The following is a 17,196-nucleotide window of genomic DNA, read 5'->3' on the forward strand; positions in this document are numbered from 1 at the left end:
GGCTAAACCGCAGAAGCCTGTGCTGCAGGATCAGAAGACCAAGCAGTCGTAAGATCGAATCCACACGACGGAGTGAGCTCCCGTCGCTTGTCCCAGCTCCCGCCAACCTAGCGGTTCGAAAGCATGCAAATGCGAGTAGATAAATAGGGACCACCTCGGTGGGAAGGTAACAGTGTTCCGTGTCTAAGTCACACTGGCCATGTGCCCACGGAAGATTGTCTTCGGACAGATGCTGGCTCTATGGCTTGGAAACGGGGATGAGCTTCGCCCCCTAGAGTCAAACACGACTGGACAAAAATTGTGAAGGGGAACCTTTACCTTTACCTATGTTTTATGAACTGGCTGTACCCTTTTTATATTGCATTTTGTATATTTTAGACACATAATATGTTTTATGAATTGGTTGTATATTTTTTAAACTGTATTTTGTATATTTTAGCTATAAATATGTTTTATGAGCTCGTCACCCGACCGTAATAAATTCAGTTCAATTCAATTCACCTACCATCCATGTGGGCATCCTACATCTGCTCAATCCTTTTGCACAACAGCACTACTCTTTCCCTAACTACAGTGTGTCAGAGCAGTGCCCTAAGTAACACTCTAGTGGTGTGACATTTTTTAAAATGGTGACAATGGTATAATGCTAAACTCCAGTCCTTCTGAAAACTATATGGATCAAAATACCTCACATTGCACAGCAAAGGTACTGTCATTGCAGTAACTCTGAATGATGTTGCAGTTATGCAATATTTTAAAAGATGGGGGAATGGCAATCAATTTTGGAAGTGGTTTACTGCTGAATTGAAGCATTGCTGAAAACCATATGGAACAGAAGACCTTGATTTACCAATGAAAACACAGCAAAGGAAAAGACTACTGCAGCTTCCAGATGTTTTGGTGGGAGATCCTCACTCAGGCTTGAGCAAAGAGTGTTGTTTATTTATCGGCTACATTCATACCCTGATTTCCTTTGAAGACATAAAGGAAGATGTACTGCTAAAGAGGGGGGTGGGGGTGGAGGACTGATCAGCAGAAAACATGGGAAAGCAAAGCAGAGGAAAATTCACCACTGGGAGGGAAGAACAGTGTGGTTAACTGGACACCAGTGTGGAAGAATAACAGGACAAAATGCGGAAAAGGTGTCCCTCCCAAAGTGCACCATACTACTGTATGTACATCAGAGAGGATGTGCTGATTGGCATCATGGAGGATACCAGTATGCAGATATACATAGAAAAGTAGAATAATTAGATTTGAAATATATACTATCATGATTTCTTAAAAAGCCTCATATCTCTTAAGGAGTTAACAGCACTGGAATTTCACTGCTATTCACATGAAAGGAATCAGGAGTGTTGTCTGGATGCCCCAAATTAAACTGGCTACATCAGCATCAAACAAAGCACTGAAGTACCGTATTTTTTGCTCCATAAGACGCACTCCCCCCCAAAAAAGGTGGGAGGGAAAGTCAGTGCGTCTCATGGAGTGAAGGTGGCGATTTCGCCCTCACTGGCCCCGTGGGGAGGAGCCTCCCAAGGGTCTGAGTGAGCCTTCCAGGAACCTTGTAGGGCTCCTCCCACCCCCCATGGGGCCAGCGGGGGCCAAATCGCCAGCTTCTGGAAAGCTTCATAAGAGTCCCAGAAGGTGGCGATTTTGGCCCCTCTGACCCCCGGGGGGGCAGGGTGAGTCTTTAAAGGGTCCTGGAACACAGACTAGGACCCTTTGGAGGCTCCCCCCACCTCCCCACGGGGCCAGAGGGGGCTAGGGTGTGTTCCATAAGATGGACCTCTTCATAAGGCTCACCAAATTTTTAGGAGAAGAAAACAGATTAATTTTTCCGTTTTCTTCTCCTAAAAATTTGGTACATCTTATGGAGCGAAAAATACGGTAAATACTATGGCAGAATGAGCCCAGTGTGTAAAATATATGTTGTTGTTGTTTAGTCGTTAAATTGTGTCCGACTCTTCGTGACCCCATGGACCAGAGCACGCCAGGCCCTCCTGTCTTCCACTGCCTCCCGGAGTTGGGTCAAATTCATCTTGGTAGCTTTGGTGACACTGTCCAACCATCTCGTCCTCTGTCATCCCCTTCTCCTCTTGCCTTCACACTTTCCCAACATCAAGGTCTTTTCCAGGGAGTCTTCTCTTCTCATGAGATGGCCAAAGTATTGGAGCCTCAGCATCAGGATGAGATATATGTTGGCCCAAATCCTCATGCGTACTTATGCCAGCACAATGCCAACATTGTAACTGTTGGGGGCAAATGGCCTCTCTATAGACATTCTCTGTTGCACATGGAGTTGTGTGACTCAGTAAACAGCAGAGGAGGTCTACGGTAATTTCTTAACTTGAAGTGATTTGCTTCAAAATGTTATGCAGTTAGCATCATGCTGGTGTGACTTTGCAAGACCATCAGCAACGTTTTGGGCAACCTGGCCACTAAATTGTGTTTCCCCCGATGCCCCTGTCTAGAGTGTCCTCCAGGGGCACAATGCTGGAGAAGTGTCTGCCACCAAAAATTGTGGAGAAGAACTGGAGACAATTCTACAAAGCAATCTTCTTTCAAGAAAATGAAAATCTCAGAAATGTTCTTCAGGGAGTGGGGAAACACTTCTGAAAAACCTTGGCTGAGCTCTAGCCTGTTTGAGGAAAGTTACATTTGTAGACTACAACTCATCAGAGGGCCCCAACCAGCATGGTCAGTACCATCTATTGGAGTAGCTGGAGGATGCTGTGTGCGTGGTATGTTTATGAACTTCCAGGTAGTGTGGGATAAAGACTTACTGTTTTGGTCCACCTCATTGGCTGCCACAGTTATGTTATGCCAGGCATTTTCCTCTCTGTCCAAAGGCCTTCTGGCAAAAATACATCCTGTGGTAGATATTTCAAAATCAGAAGACCTTAATATACGGTACCTGTGTTAGTGGTAAGAATGAAAAAAAAAGGTGTTTATTTCCTATTTTCTGGTATATCCATTTGTAAATTAAATTCTGTTAAATTTAATTCTGTTGTTTAGAATTGTTCATAAACACCTTTTTAAAAGCATGTCTAATTACCGCATTAAATACTGATACATTTCAATTGTTCAGCTCATGGGTTACATTGTGGCTATCATTCTGAAGGTTTATTTCCTGGCTATCATATTTAAAAAAGCTTCTGGTATCATTCAGTGAGTATAATCCATAATGTCTGACTATGGGAGTGGAAGCAGTCAAGGTCAGCCTAGAGCTTGTGTGCCTTGTAGAGTGGCAGACTTTGCCACTTGTGTGGCATGATCCTGGAGCATTACTATTATGGGGACCATCAAGAGGGACAAGAAAACCAGTTCTGGGTACTTTATGTTTAAAAAACTCTCAGAGAATCACCATTAGATGGCCTTGACTTAGCTCCATGGGGATAATATGTAGACTTTTCTTGCCCCCAGGGCTGCAATGTGACAATAGTCAGACAGTGTCTGCTAACACCCAAACGGGCAGACACAGTCACCCATGCACACCCTTCCTTCTCACATACAAACACACACTCAAATCCCCCTCCCCAATTTTGAGATCAAATTAGACAATATCCTAAGCATATGTATTTTGAGAGAGTGCTTTCCCCAGAGAGAGAGAGGACATCCGTTTGTCATAGCACAAGATTTCCCTCACCTCCCATACCTTGCAATGAACTGTGCTTAATTTTAGGATTTGTCACTGGAAGGTAGGGAATGGGTTAGTTTAAAAATCTCATTGCTATGGCAAGTATCTCAGAAGAACCTGCACTGTGGGAGCTAACATGAGGCAACTGCAACAAACTCCCATTGAGCCTTAGTTTGTGCAGTTGAAAAAAATTGAAACCACCCTCCCTTTAAAGTGCTGGTAATAATCACTGTGAACCTAATTTCTCCTACTAGGGTGGAGAAGGGAACAAGGGATTGTGTGCCTCTCATGCTTCCAAATAGCTAGGGAGGAACACCATTTAGGTAGGGAGGAAGATGATCAGGGTCCTTCTCTGCTCATCTTCCTAAATGTTGTGGCAGGAAATTCAGTGGTGGGAGTGGCTGCCATGTAGTGACTGAGGCATCCATAAGGCTGACTTACAGATTTTATTAGACTGGAATAAGGATAGAATCCTACAGTTGGTTGGGAACTCATAGGTCTTCTCAGATCTTCTGCGGAGATTTAGAGGGATTTCTCGTTAGATGGCCATCCAGCCACCAGAGATGCTGTAATCTCTGGTGGCTGGATGGCCATCTAACGGGGAAATCCCTCTAAAGGACAGTTCATCATTTTTCAAAGCCTCTCTGCCAACTGGCTGATACCACTCAAAACAATCATAAGCAGAGGAAAGCCCTTTAAAAGTACTTGGATTTTCCAGCAGATGCAGAAGGAAAGGCCTTTCCTCTGCAGCTAGTATTTGCTTTGGGAGGAAATCCTCAATAACACTGATGGGGGGCAATGTCCTCCCCGTTCAAATTCAACCTTCAGAGCAGAGCAAGGGATTAGTTTGGGACCCAAGCTGGGAAAAGGGAGGCTTAATTAAAATTCCCTCTCAGCACCTGCTTAGCAAGGCCCACATAATTATTCTTATATCCATCAATTACATATTGATAAAAAAAAGAAAAGGGACGTGGTGGCGCTGCGAGTTAAACCACAGAAGCCTCTGTGCTGCAAGTTTGGACGACCAGCCGTCGTAAGATCGAATCCACGTGACGGAGTGAGCTCCCATCGCTTGTCCCAGCTCCTGGCAACCTAGCAGTTCAAAACCATTTAAATGCGAACAGATAAATAGATACCACCACGGTGGGAAGGTAACAGCATTCTGTGTCTAGTCGCGCTGGTCACGTGACCACGGAAACTGTCTTCGGACAAACGCTGGCTCTACGGCTTGGAAACAGGGATGAGCACTGCGCCGTAGAGTCGGAGACGACTGGACTCAATGTCAAGGGGAATCTTTACCTTTACTTATCAATTAGAAGTAAAAATTAACAGATGCCCTTCCCCAACAGGTGCTATTGGCACTTTTCTCCAGTGGCCATGTTAAATGGAATGGAAAAAATCTAACACTTGTCTAGTTTGTCCTTCAGTCATTCTTCTTTCAAATTTAGAGGAAATCTTCAGAGAGGCTCCAGTTTTTAAATACCTTATTTCCCGCTTTGCTTTATCAGGGTCCTTCGCAGAAACACATCCAATAGGCTTCTTGATATCACCTTCTTCTGTTACTTGGAATGTATATGAGGGTTGGGCAAAGATGGGGGGCTCATCCACATCAGTCACTTTGATGGTTAGACTTGTAATGCTCTTGGCCCCTTTTTTTCTGGAATATGCGTAGTTAATGTTGGCATCAGTTGCTTCCACAACAAACCTGTAGATGGCTATGCTTTCAAAGTCCAGCGGCTAAATGAAATACAGACGTGTTCAGTTTGTAGTGGGAAGAAAGCGGTAGATAGTGCACATTTGTCAAAAATATGTCAAAAGAGTGCCATTCATGTCCCTGCTCTGCAGGGCTATGACTGGAAGAAATGTGAAATACAGTACATCACAGAAGTGAGTACACCCCCTCACATTTCATAAATATTTTACTATATCTTTTCATGTGACAACACCGAAGAAATGACACTTGGCTACAATGTAAAGCAGTGTGTATACAGCTTGTGGAAATGTGCTGTCCCCTCAAAATAACACAACACACAGCCATTGATGTCTAAACCGCTGGCAACAAAAGTGAGTACGCCCCTAAATGACAATGTCCAAGTTGGGCCCAAGTAGCTGTTTTCCCTCCCTGGTTGCATTATTTTGAGGGGGTGCACTCACTTCTGTGATATACTGTCGATTTGAACTTTGCAAACATCTCTACATGTTTTGTCCTTTGAACCAAGGGCTGGCAGCATCAGGAGTTAGGGGTGGGGCACCAAGCGCTGCTGCTGGGCCTCCTGATTTGCCACCAGACCTCCCAAAAATGTGGCAATATGGCAGCAAATAATGGGGAAACCCAACTACTGCAATTACTTTGAAAATCCAGTGCCCAGGAAACATACAGCCAATTTTACTGAAAAACTGAGCTTCAAGGGAGGTTTCTGTTTTTAAAGAAACATGTGCCCCCCCTTTTTTTATTCTGCTATATGGAAGGAGCAAAGGGAGTGGGGCAAGGTGGTACAAAACTGGGGGTGTGGTGGTCATAAGCCACCCATGGAGCACATGTGGATTAGCTGAAATGGTTTAACACTGCTACAAAACTGGTCAACACTCAATGAGTGTTGCTGTTTAATCTGCACTGGCGTTTGGTATGTTCCTTAACCCAATTTAAAGCACGGGTTATGACTTTTAAAATCTCATGCCTATATGTTTTCAATAAGTTCTGTACTGAGTCTCATTACAGTCTCAGAGTGCTCTTGGTGGACATTCAAGAGGACACAAACGGGTGGCATGTCGGGCCTTGGGCTTTCCTCTGCAGAAGATCTGCTTTCCTCCCATTCATCAGAAATATAAGTGCAGGAGATTTTTAAAAAGAGGTAGGATGCTGCAGTTGTGCAACTACTGCACTGGCAACCGGTGGGACGAGATGATCAAGCCTGGATAATTTACTGTAATTGATTTAATTAAGTTCAATCCAGTTGTTGAGCAGTGTCTCATCTTCTAACCATTTCAGTTTCAATCTTTATTACATTGAATATTTATGCCTCTATAGTGCTGGAGGTTGGGAATTTGATTCCCCACTGTGAGTCCTTGGGGGGGGGAGGAGGAGCCAGCCCGTGTGTCCCTGGGTGGGCTGCAAGGTTCCAGGGCACCCCCAGAAGAAAGGAATGGCAAACCACTTCTGTGTACACGCTCTATCTGGAAAAGCCTGGAAAGGGTTGCCATAAGCCAGAACTGATTTGACAGCACATCATTATAATTAGTATTTATGTGCTCACTACCCCAGGCAGACTTGACCTGGAGGTGGGACTTATAAATATTTAAACAAACAAACAAAGCAAATACAAGTTCTTGCACATCAACACACTGCTTTGTCTCCAGACAACATACCTTCTTAGGTCTAATTATTCCTTCATTTGTTTCAGGTTTGGATTCTATTTCGAAGGTATCTTGGTAAGATCCTTGGACAAAACTGTACTTTGTATTTCTGTTCTGTGGCTCATCAATATCTACAACCTCTAGGCTCCCAACTTTTCCACCTAACCTGATATTTTCAGGGACTTCAAAAGTGAATTGTTCTGGGGGGGGAAAAGGCAACAAAATAATTTGAAATAGCTGTGTTACTAATGCACACCCTTGTAAACAAACAAACAAACAAACAAACAAACAAACAAACAAACAAACAAACAAACAAACAAAAAGAAGCCTAGGCATCTTTTACACTCTTTTATGACCCAGGGTATCTGACTTTTAGGAAAGGAGGAGGAGGGGAAGCAGGCAACCCAAGAAACTGATGTTGTCAGTGGAAAGAGAGCATTAAGAGAACCACAGTATATAGAGTGCACATGTGGTGGAAAGTATTCTAAATCATGAGCCAAAATAGACATGATGTGGTTCCTATGATTAACCTGCTTTCCCTTCCCACAATGAGATGTATGCAGAGACATGTTCGTCAGCAATCACACTTTTAAATTTAGTGTCCAGTCACAAAACAACACCTGCTAAATGCAAGACAGATAGCTCAGGAAAATCATATTGCCAGGACAAACAGATGCCTTTTTCGACTTGAGGAAAAATGTGCTGAATGTATAGTGTCAAAGAAGCTGTTAGATCAAAAGCAAAAAAAAGCAAACTATGCTGCTAATATACTGCCCCCATAGTGCTGAAAGCACTCTCTGGGCGGTTTACCATTTAATTATACAGGCTACACATTGCCCAACCCCAGTGAGTTGGGTACTCAATTGACCAACCTCAGCCTCTGAAGGATGGAAGGCTGAGTCAACCTTGAGCCTGTTGAGATCAAACGCAGGTCGTGATCAGAGTCCTGACTCCAGTTTAATCATTGTACTACAAAGTTCAGTGTCTGAGATCAGGGTCTTTGTTAATTAATGAGAATTTTTGCATAGTATGAAAGTTTTCATTAAGATCCCAATCTAAGAACTTCCCCGACAGTCATCTATATTGACCCTACATGAATTGCTACATTAGCACACCATCTGGTGATCAGAGCTTGGTGTTACTTTTTAAAACAACTACTGTAGTTACAATGATCGTCTCAAGGTCCTTAAAAGTAATAGTTACAGTGCAGTTGTAATTATTTTAAAAACAACTGTTTCATGAAAGTAATTAAAGTTAGCATTTTAACTTGCTTTTTAGTTACTTCAAAATACAAAATATCTGAGTACTATGAACTGCATGTGGTACAAAACATTTTCCATGTTGTTGCCTCCAGACCTACAGTAAAACATGAGTCAGCAGCACAGCATGAACAAGCATTTAAACTATGTGCTGTCCCTTTCCACTATTTTGGCAGGCTATAAACATAAGAATTACAGTTACACTGCAAAAGGAGTGAAATATCTTCTGTCAACTTACAATCATGATGTAATATATTTATTTAACAAATGAACTGTGGTGAAGTTAGTGGGGAAAACAGCTAATTACAATAAACCAATTGTTGATAACTCTTAGTTACTTCCAAACTCTGCAACTGTGTGTGTGTGAGAGAGACAGCGATAGAGAGATCAGAGGACAGTGCCGTGTGCCTCCCACCCACCCATCACTAGTGTTGTTTTTCTGGGCATGAGGCTCAGGAACATGTGGATTATGGGGAAAATGTGTAAAGAAAAGAAGCGAGGAGTGGGTTCTAACTCATACAGAATATGTATTCTTGAAGGCTTTCACAGCTGGGATCTGATGGTTGTTGTGGGTTTTTCGGGCTCTTTGGTCGTGTTCTGAAGGTTGTTCTTCCTGACATTTCACCAGTCTCTGTGGCCGGCATCCTTAGAGGACTGGAGTAGGAACTCTGTCCATGCTCTGTTCCTACAGAGTTCCTACTCCAGTCCTCTGAAGATGCCAGTCACAGAGACTGGCAAAACATCAGGAAGAACAACCTTCAGAACACAGCCAAAGAGCCCGAAAAACCCACAACAAACATCATACAGAATAATCTGGATAAAAATATCTCATATTATATCAAAATAAAGAAAATCCAAAGACTCTTGTGCAATTGTAAGGTCCATCAAGAGAAGAGCTACAGATCATGGGAGGTGACCACATTATTCCTGCTTTGGTCTGTCCTCATCTTGAATACTGTGTCCAGTTCCGGGCACCAAAATTTCAGTAGGATATCAAGAAGCTGAAACATGTCCAGAGATGGATGATCAAGATGATGAAAGATGTGGAAACCAAACTGTCTGAAGAAAGGCTATGGCAAGTAAATACGTTTAAGATGGAGAAGAGAAGACTGAGAAACAATATGGCAGCAATCTTCAAATATTTGTGAAGACAGTTTTTCAATGGCTCCATAGGCAGAACTAAAGTAATGAGTTTAAACTGAAACAATGGAGATTGTGACTAAATATTTGGAGGAACCTCTTCACAGTAGGAGCTGTTTGATAGTGGAATAGATTGCCTTGGAAGGCAGCAGGCTCAGCTTCCTTAGAGATTTTTGAACAAGATTGGATGACCGCCCACCGGAGATGATTTAGCTGTGGATTTCCTGCTTTGGCAGAAAGTTGGTCTAGATGACCCTTCAAATCCCTCCTATCTCTAAACTTCTATTATTCTAAGTTGGAGTTCAAACATGCAGAGTGTTGAAGGCGGCTGAATTTCGGATTTGTCTTCTGCTTTTCTTGATCTTTCATGCAATCGCTCCGTCATTGGATAAAAGCCAAAAGAACATACAAGGGTAAGAATTCTCAAACTTCGTTATTCAAAGAGTCAGAAAGGATTTGGAGGGAAATGGAGGGCTGAAAACCAAATAAATAGATCAGATCTTTTCCTGGGAGACCACACAGTTTATGAAGGGAAGGAATACAGGTTTTTAAAAAATACTGAAGCAAATGTTTTTAAAGTTGAGAATGGGATTGGCCAGTGAAGCATGTTTCCAGGGGAATGTAAACAACAACAACAACAACAACAACAACAACAACAACAACAACAACAACAACAACAACAACAACAACTCTACTGGAAATAATTTTGCATAGCTTTAAATCAAATTCTAATTCTCTGATTTGGTTTAGAGCTGATTTTCTAATTTAATCTCTTGCGTTTGAAAAAAAACTCACCTTGTCTAAATGTTGGGAAGTTGTCATTGATATCAATCAATTTAATGTGGACTGTAGCAGTTCCTGATTCTTCTGAGTGTAGCCCTTTGCCATCCTTTGCTTTGACCACAATTGTATAGGAGGGGGTTTGTTCTCTGTCCAGATCAGGAACAGCTGTGATGATTTTCCCTTAAAAACAAACAGTATGTATTATCGATTTGACCAGATGAGCGGGATATAAATAAATAAATAAATAAATAAATAAATAAATAAATAAATAAATAAATAAATAATGCACATCTGTCGCTTCTACATCACCTTTCCCTTTAAATTCAGCTATATACTAAAAGGTCCTAATGATGAGTAGTAAGATTCTGGCACTTACATGTTGGGATTTTTACAACCTTACATGCTGTTGGATGTATTGGATGGTCAACCAATCTAACTGTAAATTTCAAAAGGGAAGACCATCCAGTGCACAGACTAACTTGCTAGTATATAGTTTTGAATACTAACCAATCAGAGGGAAGCTTTAACTGTTACTGTCTCTGTAACTGCCTCTTCTCTCTCTGAGGTGATTAAAACCTCAAGACACTTACTTGTTATCTCTCAGATCTTTACACATTAAGCTATTGTTTCATACATTTAAGATGTTTATTATGTAACTAACTGAAACCTTTAAGAATGATAACCTCATGTGAGTAAAATAATTTAATGATAAAAAGACCTCCTGAGTATTTTGTTATGTGCTAGTGTTTGGTGAGGGGAGATTACCAAAAAGGGGAACTTCCAGTTAATTCTGCCTAACCGGCTGGCACTTCTTGCTGCGCAATTTTGGGGAATTCACACGAGTTCCACACAACTCTCAACACATGCTACCTGGGGAGGTGTGGCTGGGAGGGAACTTTCTGGACTGGGGTGATCATCACTCTATCCAGCACTAACCTGGATAGATTGACAGCCACCCTGCCTCTGAGTTCAAAGAGAGCCCCGCCTCTCTGATCTGTTCCTTTCCCCTCTTCAGAGTTTGTTGAAGGCTGTTGTTGAAGGCAGCTATATTTTTCAGTTTGGTGTAAGGAATGAAATCTTTTATTCTTTCTCCTAATAACATCTCCAAGTGAGTTATCGGGAATGTTAGTGCCAGTTAATGAGAAAAGGGATGGAGTACTTGGGGGAACCTGCAGTTATTTTTCACTGTGAATCCCTGCACTTCTGCTGCAAAGGGAGAGGAATTTAATCAGCATTCAAAAGTCCACAACACTACAGACTACTGTGGGTATCGGATAAAGAAACAACACACAAGCAGTGTGGTCCATGGACCAACAAGGGTGGGGGCTTATCCTGAAATAATAGGGTGAGATGCCTCCCTTTCTCAAACTATGAGTCATCAGTGCTGGGAAGGGAAATGGAAGACTACCATATTTTTCCATGTATAAGACGCCCCATGTATAAAACACACTCCCCAATTTTCTAAATAAAAATTTCTTTCTTTGCATTTTCATTGCAAAATAGCTTCCCCCCTCCATGTTTTGCAAAGAAAATGCAGGGGGAAGCGATTTCTGCTTTCACCTTACATTTTTGTTGCAAAAAGCAGCTTCCCTCCTCCACGTTTTGCAAAGAAAATTCAGGGGGGGAATGCAATTTCTGCTTTCTCCCTACATTTTCTCCTTTCTTCCGAATATAAAACCACCGCCAATTTTCCCTTCAATTATTTTAGGAAAAAGTGTTATTTTATACACGGAAAAATATGGTAGCTTCCCTGAATTAGCAAGGTTTGGCTCTGACAGAATCTGAACCGTTCTATTGGTTTTATTACGGATACCATACCTACCAGTGTCATCTATTTTGAAGTAATCTTTTCCCTGAATAACTTCATAGAAAACATCAGCATAGCCATGAAGTGTTGGGTCATCAGCATCAACAGCAGTTACTGTAGTGACTGAAGTTCCTAAAGAGAAATGATACGGTGCCCAGTGATAGGCACATGTTTATTATTGGGATTCTTCAGATGAAAAAAATAGGACACAATGTTCAGGACTGAATGGCCTACTTCCACTACATTTCATTACTTCTGCCAGAACTAGCAATCCCCTCTCCATCCTGAAGTATCCCCATGAATGCTAAGAACCTGTTTTAGAAGGCACAGAAACAGTCAGGGACAGGTTTTGGAGAGAGAGAGAGGAGAAGAAAGTCATCACTCCACTAGTGTTGGGTTTTCTGATTCAGCAAGCAAAACTGCACAGTAGGCCGGGCCTGGGACTTCACTGCCCTGTTTGTTAAACTCGGACCACTTGAAATTTGAATACATGGGGAGAGGACAGTTGGAGAGGAGGAATACCTGGCTCAAAACATCACCTGCTTTGCATTTCCTTCAGCCCAGGGAGGAGCAGCTGCAAGTGGTATACATGCTTGGAGCAGGCAGATTTGCACCCTCCCAGTAGGAAATACTGGAAACACAATGGGTGTGTTTGCATCCTTCCAGTGACAAGTCTGTCTTCTTTAAATTTTGATCTCCTATTGGTACAGTGTGATCTATATAGGGATCTGGGATTGACGGATCTATGGCGAGCATACGGAACTTGACAATTCTCACTGTGTACTGGTATAACATTGCTCTGGGGCACTGTCAGAATATCCGTGATGACTTCCTAATGGGTGACCCTACCACTTCGCCTGACTCAGCATAGCCGAAGGGCCATCGATGTTTTGTCTATTCAGGCCAAAGGCAGCAGTGCTGGTAGGACATTAACACTAACACGATGCCCTCGGGAACTGACCGAGGATTTAGGGGGCTACCACCAAACCTGCCTGTACAGCACTGTTGATGCGTCAGCTGAGGCAGAGTTAACTCTCATCAGAGTGTTCACCAGGGCTGTACTGAATTGTCTCCTGATGAAGAAGGATAAGGAGGCTTTTTGGTCCTGCAAATGTTTTGGCCTGTTGTTCTAATTATCCCTCGCCTCATTGGCTATGCTCAATGGGGTTGATAACAGTAAGCCAAAATATTTGGAGGGCCAAAAATTCCTCAGCCGTGACTGTCCACAGACATTTTGCTGCCCGAGGAGCCATCTGTGCTGGCAGTAGCTTCAGCGTTGGCAATAGTGAATATTCTTTGGAGCATTGCAGACTACCTTAGGGGCACCAGACAGGCTCTCTGACCCATTGAGATCAGCCTGCTTCCAGTCCCTTAGCATCCCTGAGAGCAGCAGCCATACTCTGCCTGAGGATAGGGCTGACTCTTTCAAGAGCCATATACTGTTGCACAAATTTAGGGCACATCTGCACTGGCAGAACAGCTCGCTATTTGGATTGCTTTTGGTGCAGCATCCACAATTGTTTTGACTTTGACTGCTCCATCCTGACCCTTTTGAGGGCTGCCCCCCCCCACTTTTTAGTGCAGTGATAGGGCTACAAGGTTTTTTTTTGGCATGATTAGGAGCATTCTTAATCAGCTCATGTGGATGGTTAGTTTGCACCAAAATAGAGCAGTGGGCAATGCCATCTGTGGTGACAAGTCTGTGACATATTTGGTGGGCTGTGGCATTGAAAGGGACAATAGAGAACCGTCCTTCCTCTATTTTCATCTACTCTACAATTTTAAACTTTTAAATATATTTACCTATTGATGTAGCACACAGATCACACTGGTGGAGGTATTACTGTATATGGACCATGCTAGGTAAACACATTGCTGTTTTGCTGTGTCAATTCCTTTAGCTAACAAGAAAAAGAAAGAAAGTTGCTATGCCCTGCTGAATGATGGCTGCAGGAGAAGGTGAGGAAGGGGACTATCCTTAATCGGACAGGGGGCAAAGACCTGTCTGGATCCTTCTCACTGTATTAAAAACATTGATCTGAATGAACAGAAAGATCACTCAAGTGAGAGATATGATACACTGCACTAAAGATAATAAACTTCTAAAAGCAAACCAGACCACTCCAAATTCCCCCACCTGAATGTGCCCTTAATTCCACACCAGGAGTGGGGCTTGCAGCTTTGTCGGTTCCAGCATGTCTTGACTATAACCCAACAGAGAGCTGCAGATGGTTTTCTTATAATACTCGATTGATCTATGCTCTTCTCCTCTTGCTTTTTGTTAAGTATTTTTTTCGGCTTGCATGCAAACACACTCCAACATTCCCCCCCCCCAAAAGCCAAGAATAACTTACCAAGTGGTGACATTTCTGCAACAGACCCGTTAAACACTTTTTGTTCAAACACTGGGGCATTGTCATTAACATCATGGACTGTGATGTAAAACATGGATGGTGGCTCCAGTGGCTTCTTGCTGTTACGATCAATGATTAGAGCTTTCAGCTGATATATGGCTTTCTTCTCCCGGTCCAGTCTTTCATTTGCAGCCACATCTCCAGTGCGGTCATCAACTCTGAATAAAGTTCCGGCACCTTCCCCTTCGATAACATACATTGCATTGGGATTCTGTATGGTTGATTTGATCTAAAATGAAGAATCAAGCCTGCAAGTGAGAATTATAACCCAAACATGGAACAATATGGTGAAAGGAGGAAACTAGCTAAGAAGGGGTGAGAATTTCACTCTAGGCTCTTTTGGATAGGATTAATAGAAGTCACTGTACTTGGAATAGAAAGAAATTGAGATTTTTTTTTTGAAAATCTGAATGCAGGAGAAACTAGAGTGACAGATTTGTCAATCTACATTCAGGGCTCTGAGTGCATACTTTTTAAAAGATCAGGTTTTCTTATGTAGGAATATATTAAGTTTATTTGTTTGTTTGTTTGTTTGTTTGTTGATTGATTGATTGATTGATTGATTGTATTTCTATCCTGTCTATCTAGACCAAAGGTCTACTCTGTGCAGTTTACAAATTTAAAAACAATAAAACCAAAAACATACATTATAAGTCCAAGATGGCAAAGTTTAAGAAATTAAGATATGGCAGGAGGGAAAGCCTGCCCAAATAGCCAGGTTTTAAGCTTATTCCTGAAAACACCCAGAGAGGGAGCCAAGTGGATCTCCACTGGCAAGTTGTTCCAAAGGCGAGGGGCCACTGCCGAGAAGGCCCTGTTCCTCATTCTCTCTTTCTGGACCTCCCTCGGCGCTAGGCCCCTCAGCTGCCCGGCCTGGCTGGAATGAGTGACTCTGGCAGAACTGGATGGGAGAAAGTGCTCTGCTAGATAATGAGATCCTAAACCATTTAGGCCTTTATATGTCATCATAAGAACTTTGAAAACGCAGAAACAAATGGGCAGCCAATGCAAGGCGGCCAGCATGGGGGAAATATGTTGGCAGTGTTTCTCAAACCAAATCCCCTATGAATACACAGTGGAAGTGAAGAACAGATTTAAGGAACTCGATTTGGTGGACAGAGTGCCTGAAGAACTATGGATGGAGGCTCGTAACATTGTACAGGAGGCGGCAACAAAAACGATCCCAAAGAAAAGGAAATGCAAGAAAGCAAAGTGGCTGTCCAACGAGGCCTTAGAAATAGCAGAGAGGAGAAGGGAAGCAAAATGCAAGGGAGATAGGGAAGATACTTCTCTGTATCTTTAATTCATTCCTTTCTGAAAGTAATTTTCCAAGTTTGGTCCTACAAATGCATCTAAGCTTTGCAAAAGAGCCACAGCCATTTGTACAGACAGAAATATGTGATACCAAAACTGTAATGTTGTATGTTTCATTTACTTGGAAACTTTTGCCTGCACATTGTCCAAACAATATTCCAAAAGCTACATCAGTCTCTGCCTTCTTTGTGTTTGCTCAAGAAATAAAAAGGTCCACTTAACCAAAGAAGGTGCCTTACACCATTTGTTTATCTAGCCTCGCATTGTCTGCTATAACTGGCTCCAACACCTCAGCATCTCAGCAGAAGTTTTCTATTTAATTTAAGCGGTCACAAATCAAACCTGGGCCATTCTGGTTGCCAAAAGCTAAACCAACACCCAACCACTGACAATGATTTTTGAGTTTAACATTTGGCTGACCCAAACGGGGTGTTCTGCAAGTGTGCTTGGCCTCTAGATCTCACACAATGTGGAAAACGGCAGCATGATTTCTCTCCCAGGTATATCACGATGCCTCACAGGGCTGTGCCAAAATGTCTTGCTACTTGAGGCATAGTACAAGATGGCACCTTCCCCATTCCACAAACAGAAGCAAATTGGAATGTCAGTTGAATTTCATTGCCACACTGGCAATGAGACAGCGTCTTCCGTTGCACCCGAAGGCAGCTGGCTAGTTGAGGCCATTTGGCACCTAGGGCTATAGTGTCCATCAGAGGTGAAGAGTTCAGGGGACTACTGCTGCTGCCTTCCAACATCTGCTACCTGGTGCCTTACTGTGCCAAATGGTAAGTCTGGGCCTAAGACGTATTCTTGGCATCATGTGATTTGTCCTTTGAAGCCTCAATGCATGGAAAGCTTCCCATAGACTACAAGATTTGATTGCTGTTTCGAGGTCATGTTTTGCATCTGCAAGGGAAAGACTGGTGCTGTCAAGCTTTCTGCATCCCTATAATAATCCCCCTGCCTTGGCAGGCTGAGATAAGGAAGGGCGTGAGAGCTATCCTACGGTGTGTTTTGCTCTGGCCTTCTGGGCCAAAGATGCATAATAAGCTATAACAATAACGTGGAAGAAACAAGCTACAATTACCATAACTACCTAAGAATATAGGAAAATGTCGTATATCAAGTCAAGCCTGGTTCCATCTAGTTCTCTACTCTCAGGAATGATTCACTGGGTTTCAAGGCAGGATTCTTCCCTAGCCCTACATGAAGATTCTGGGTGGAATCCCATCCAAGTAATAATTAGGCCTAACCCTGCATGGCTTCCAAAATCGAAGAAGATCTGGTGTATTCTGGATGGTAGCCTTCTACTGTTAGTGAGGGGTTTTTTTTCCCATGGGGGGATGTGCGTAAAGAAAGTGTAAAGGAACTTAATTTTAAAAGTAATTTGGTGACTTGGAACAAAGTTACATTACTGGTGCAATGAATCCCAATTTCTAGTTACAGTCATGCCCCACTTTATGATTACCCCGCATTACAACGAAT

General features: G+C 42.6%; 1 protein-coding gene across 4 annotated transcripts in view; it reads right to left on the reverse strand.

The window, feature by feature from the left end:
- Positions 1-17,196, reverse strand: part of CDH5 (cadherin 5) — a 55,184-nt gene that overhangs the window by 8,800 nt on the left and 29,188 nt on the right. For all 4 annotated transcript variants that reach the window (XM_020805885.3, XM_020805884.3, XM_020805886.3 and 1 more), the window contains 6 exons: positions 14,338-14,626; positions 11,999-12,115; positions 10,189-10,356; positions 7,007-7,194; positions 5,124-5,377; positions 2,787-2,917 (listed from right to left, as the gene is read on the reverse strand). In XM_020805885.3, coding sequence (XP_020661544.3) covers positions 2,787-2,917; positions 5,124-5,377; positions 7,007-7,194; positions 10,189-10,356; positions 11,999-12,115; positions 14,338-14,626 — 1,147 coding nt within the window. The remainder of the gene's footprint in view (positions 1-2,786; positions 2,918-5,123; positions 5,378-7,006; positions 7,195-10,188; positions 10,357-11,998; positions 12,116-14,337; positions 14,627-17,196) is intronic.

The sequence above is a fragment of the Pogona vitticeps genome, chromosome 10, assembly GCF_051106095.1.
Source record: "Pogona vitticeps strain Pit_001003342236 chromosome 10, PviZW2.1, whole genome shotgun sequence".
Classification (NCBI taxonomy): Eukaryota; Metazoa; Chordata; class Lepidosauria; order Squamata; family Agamidae; genus Pogona; species Pogona vitticeps.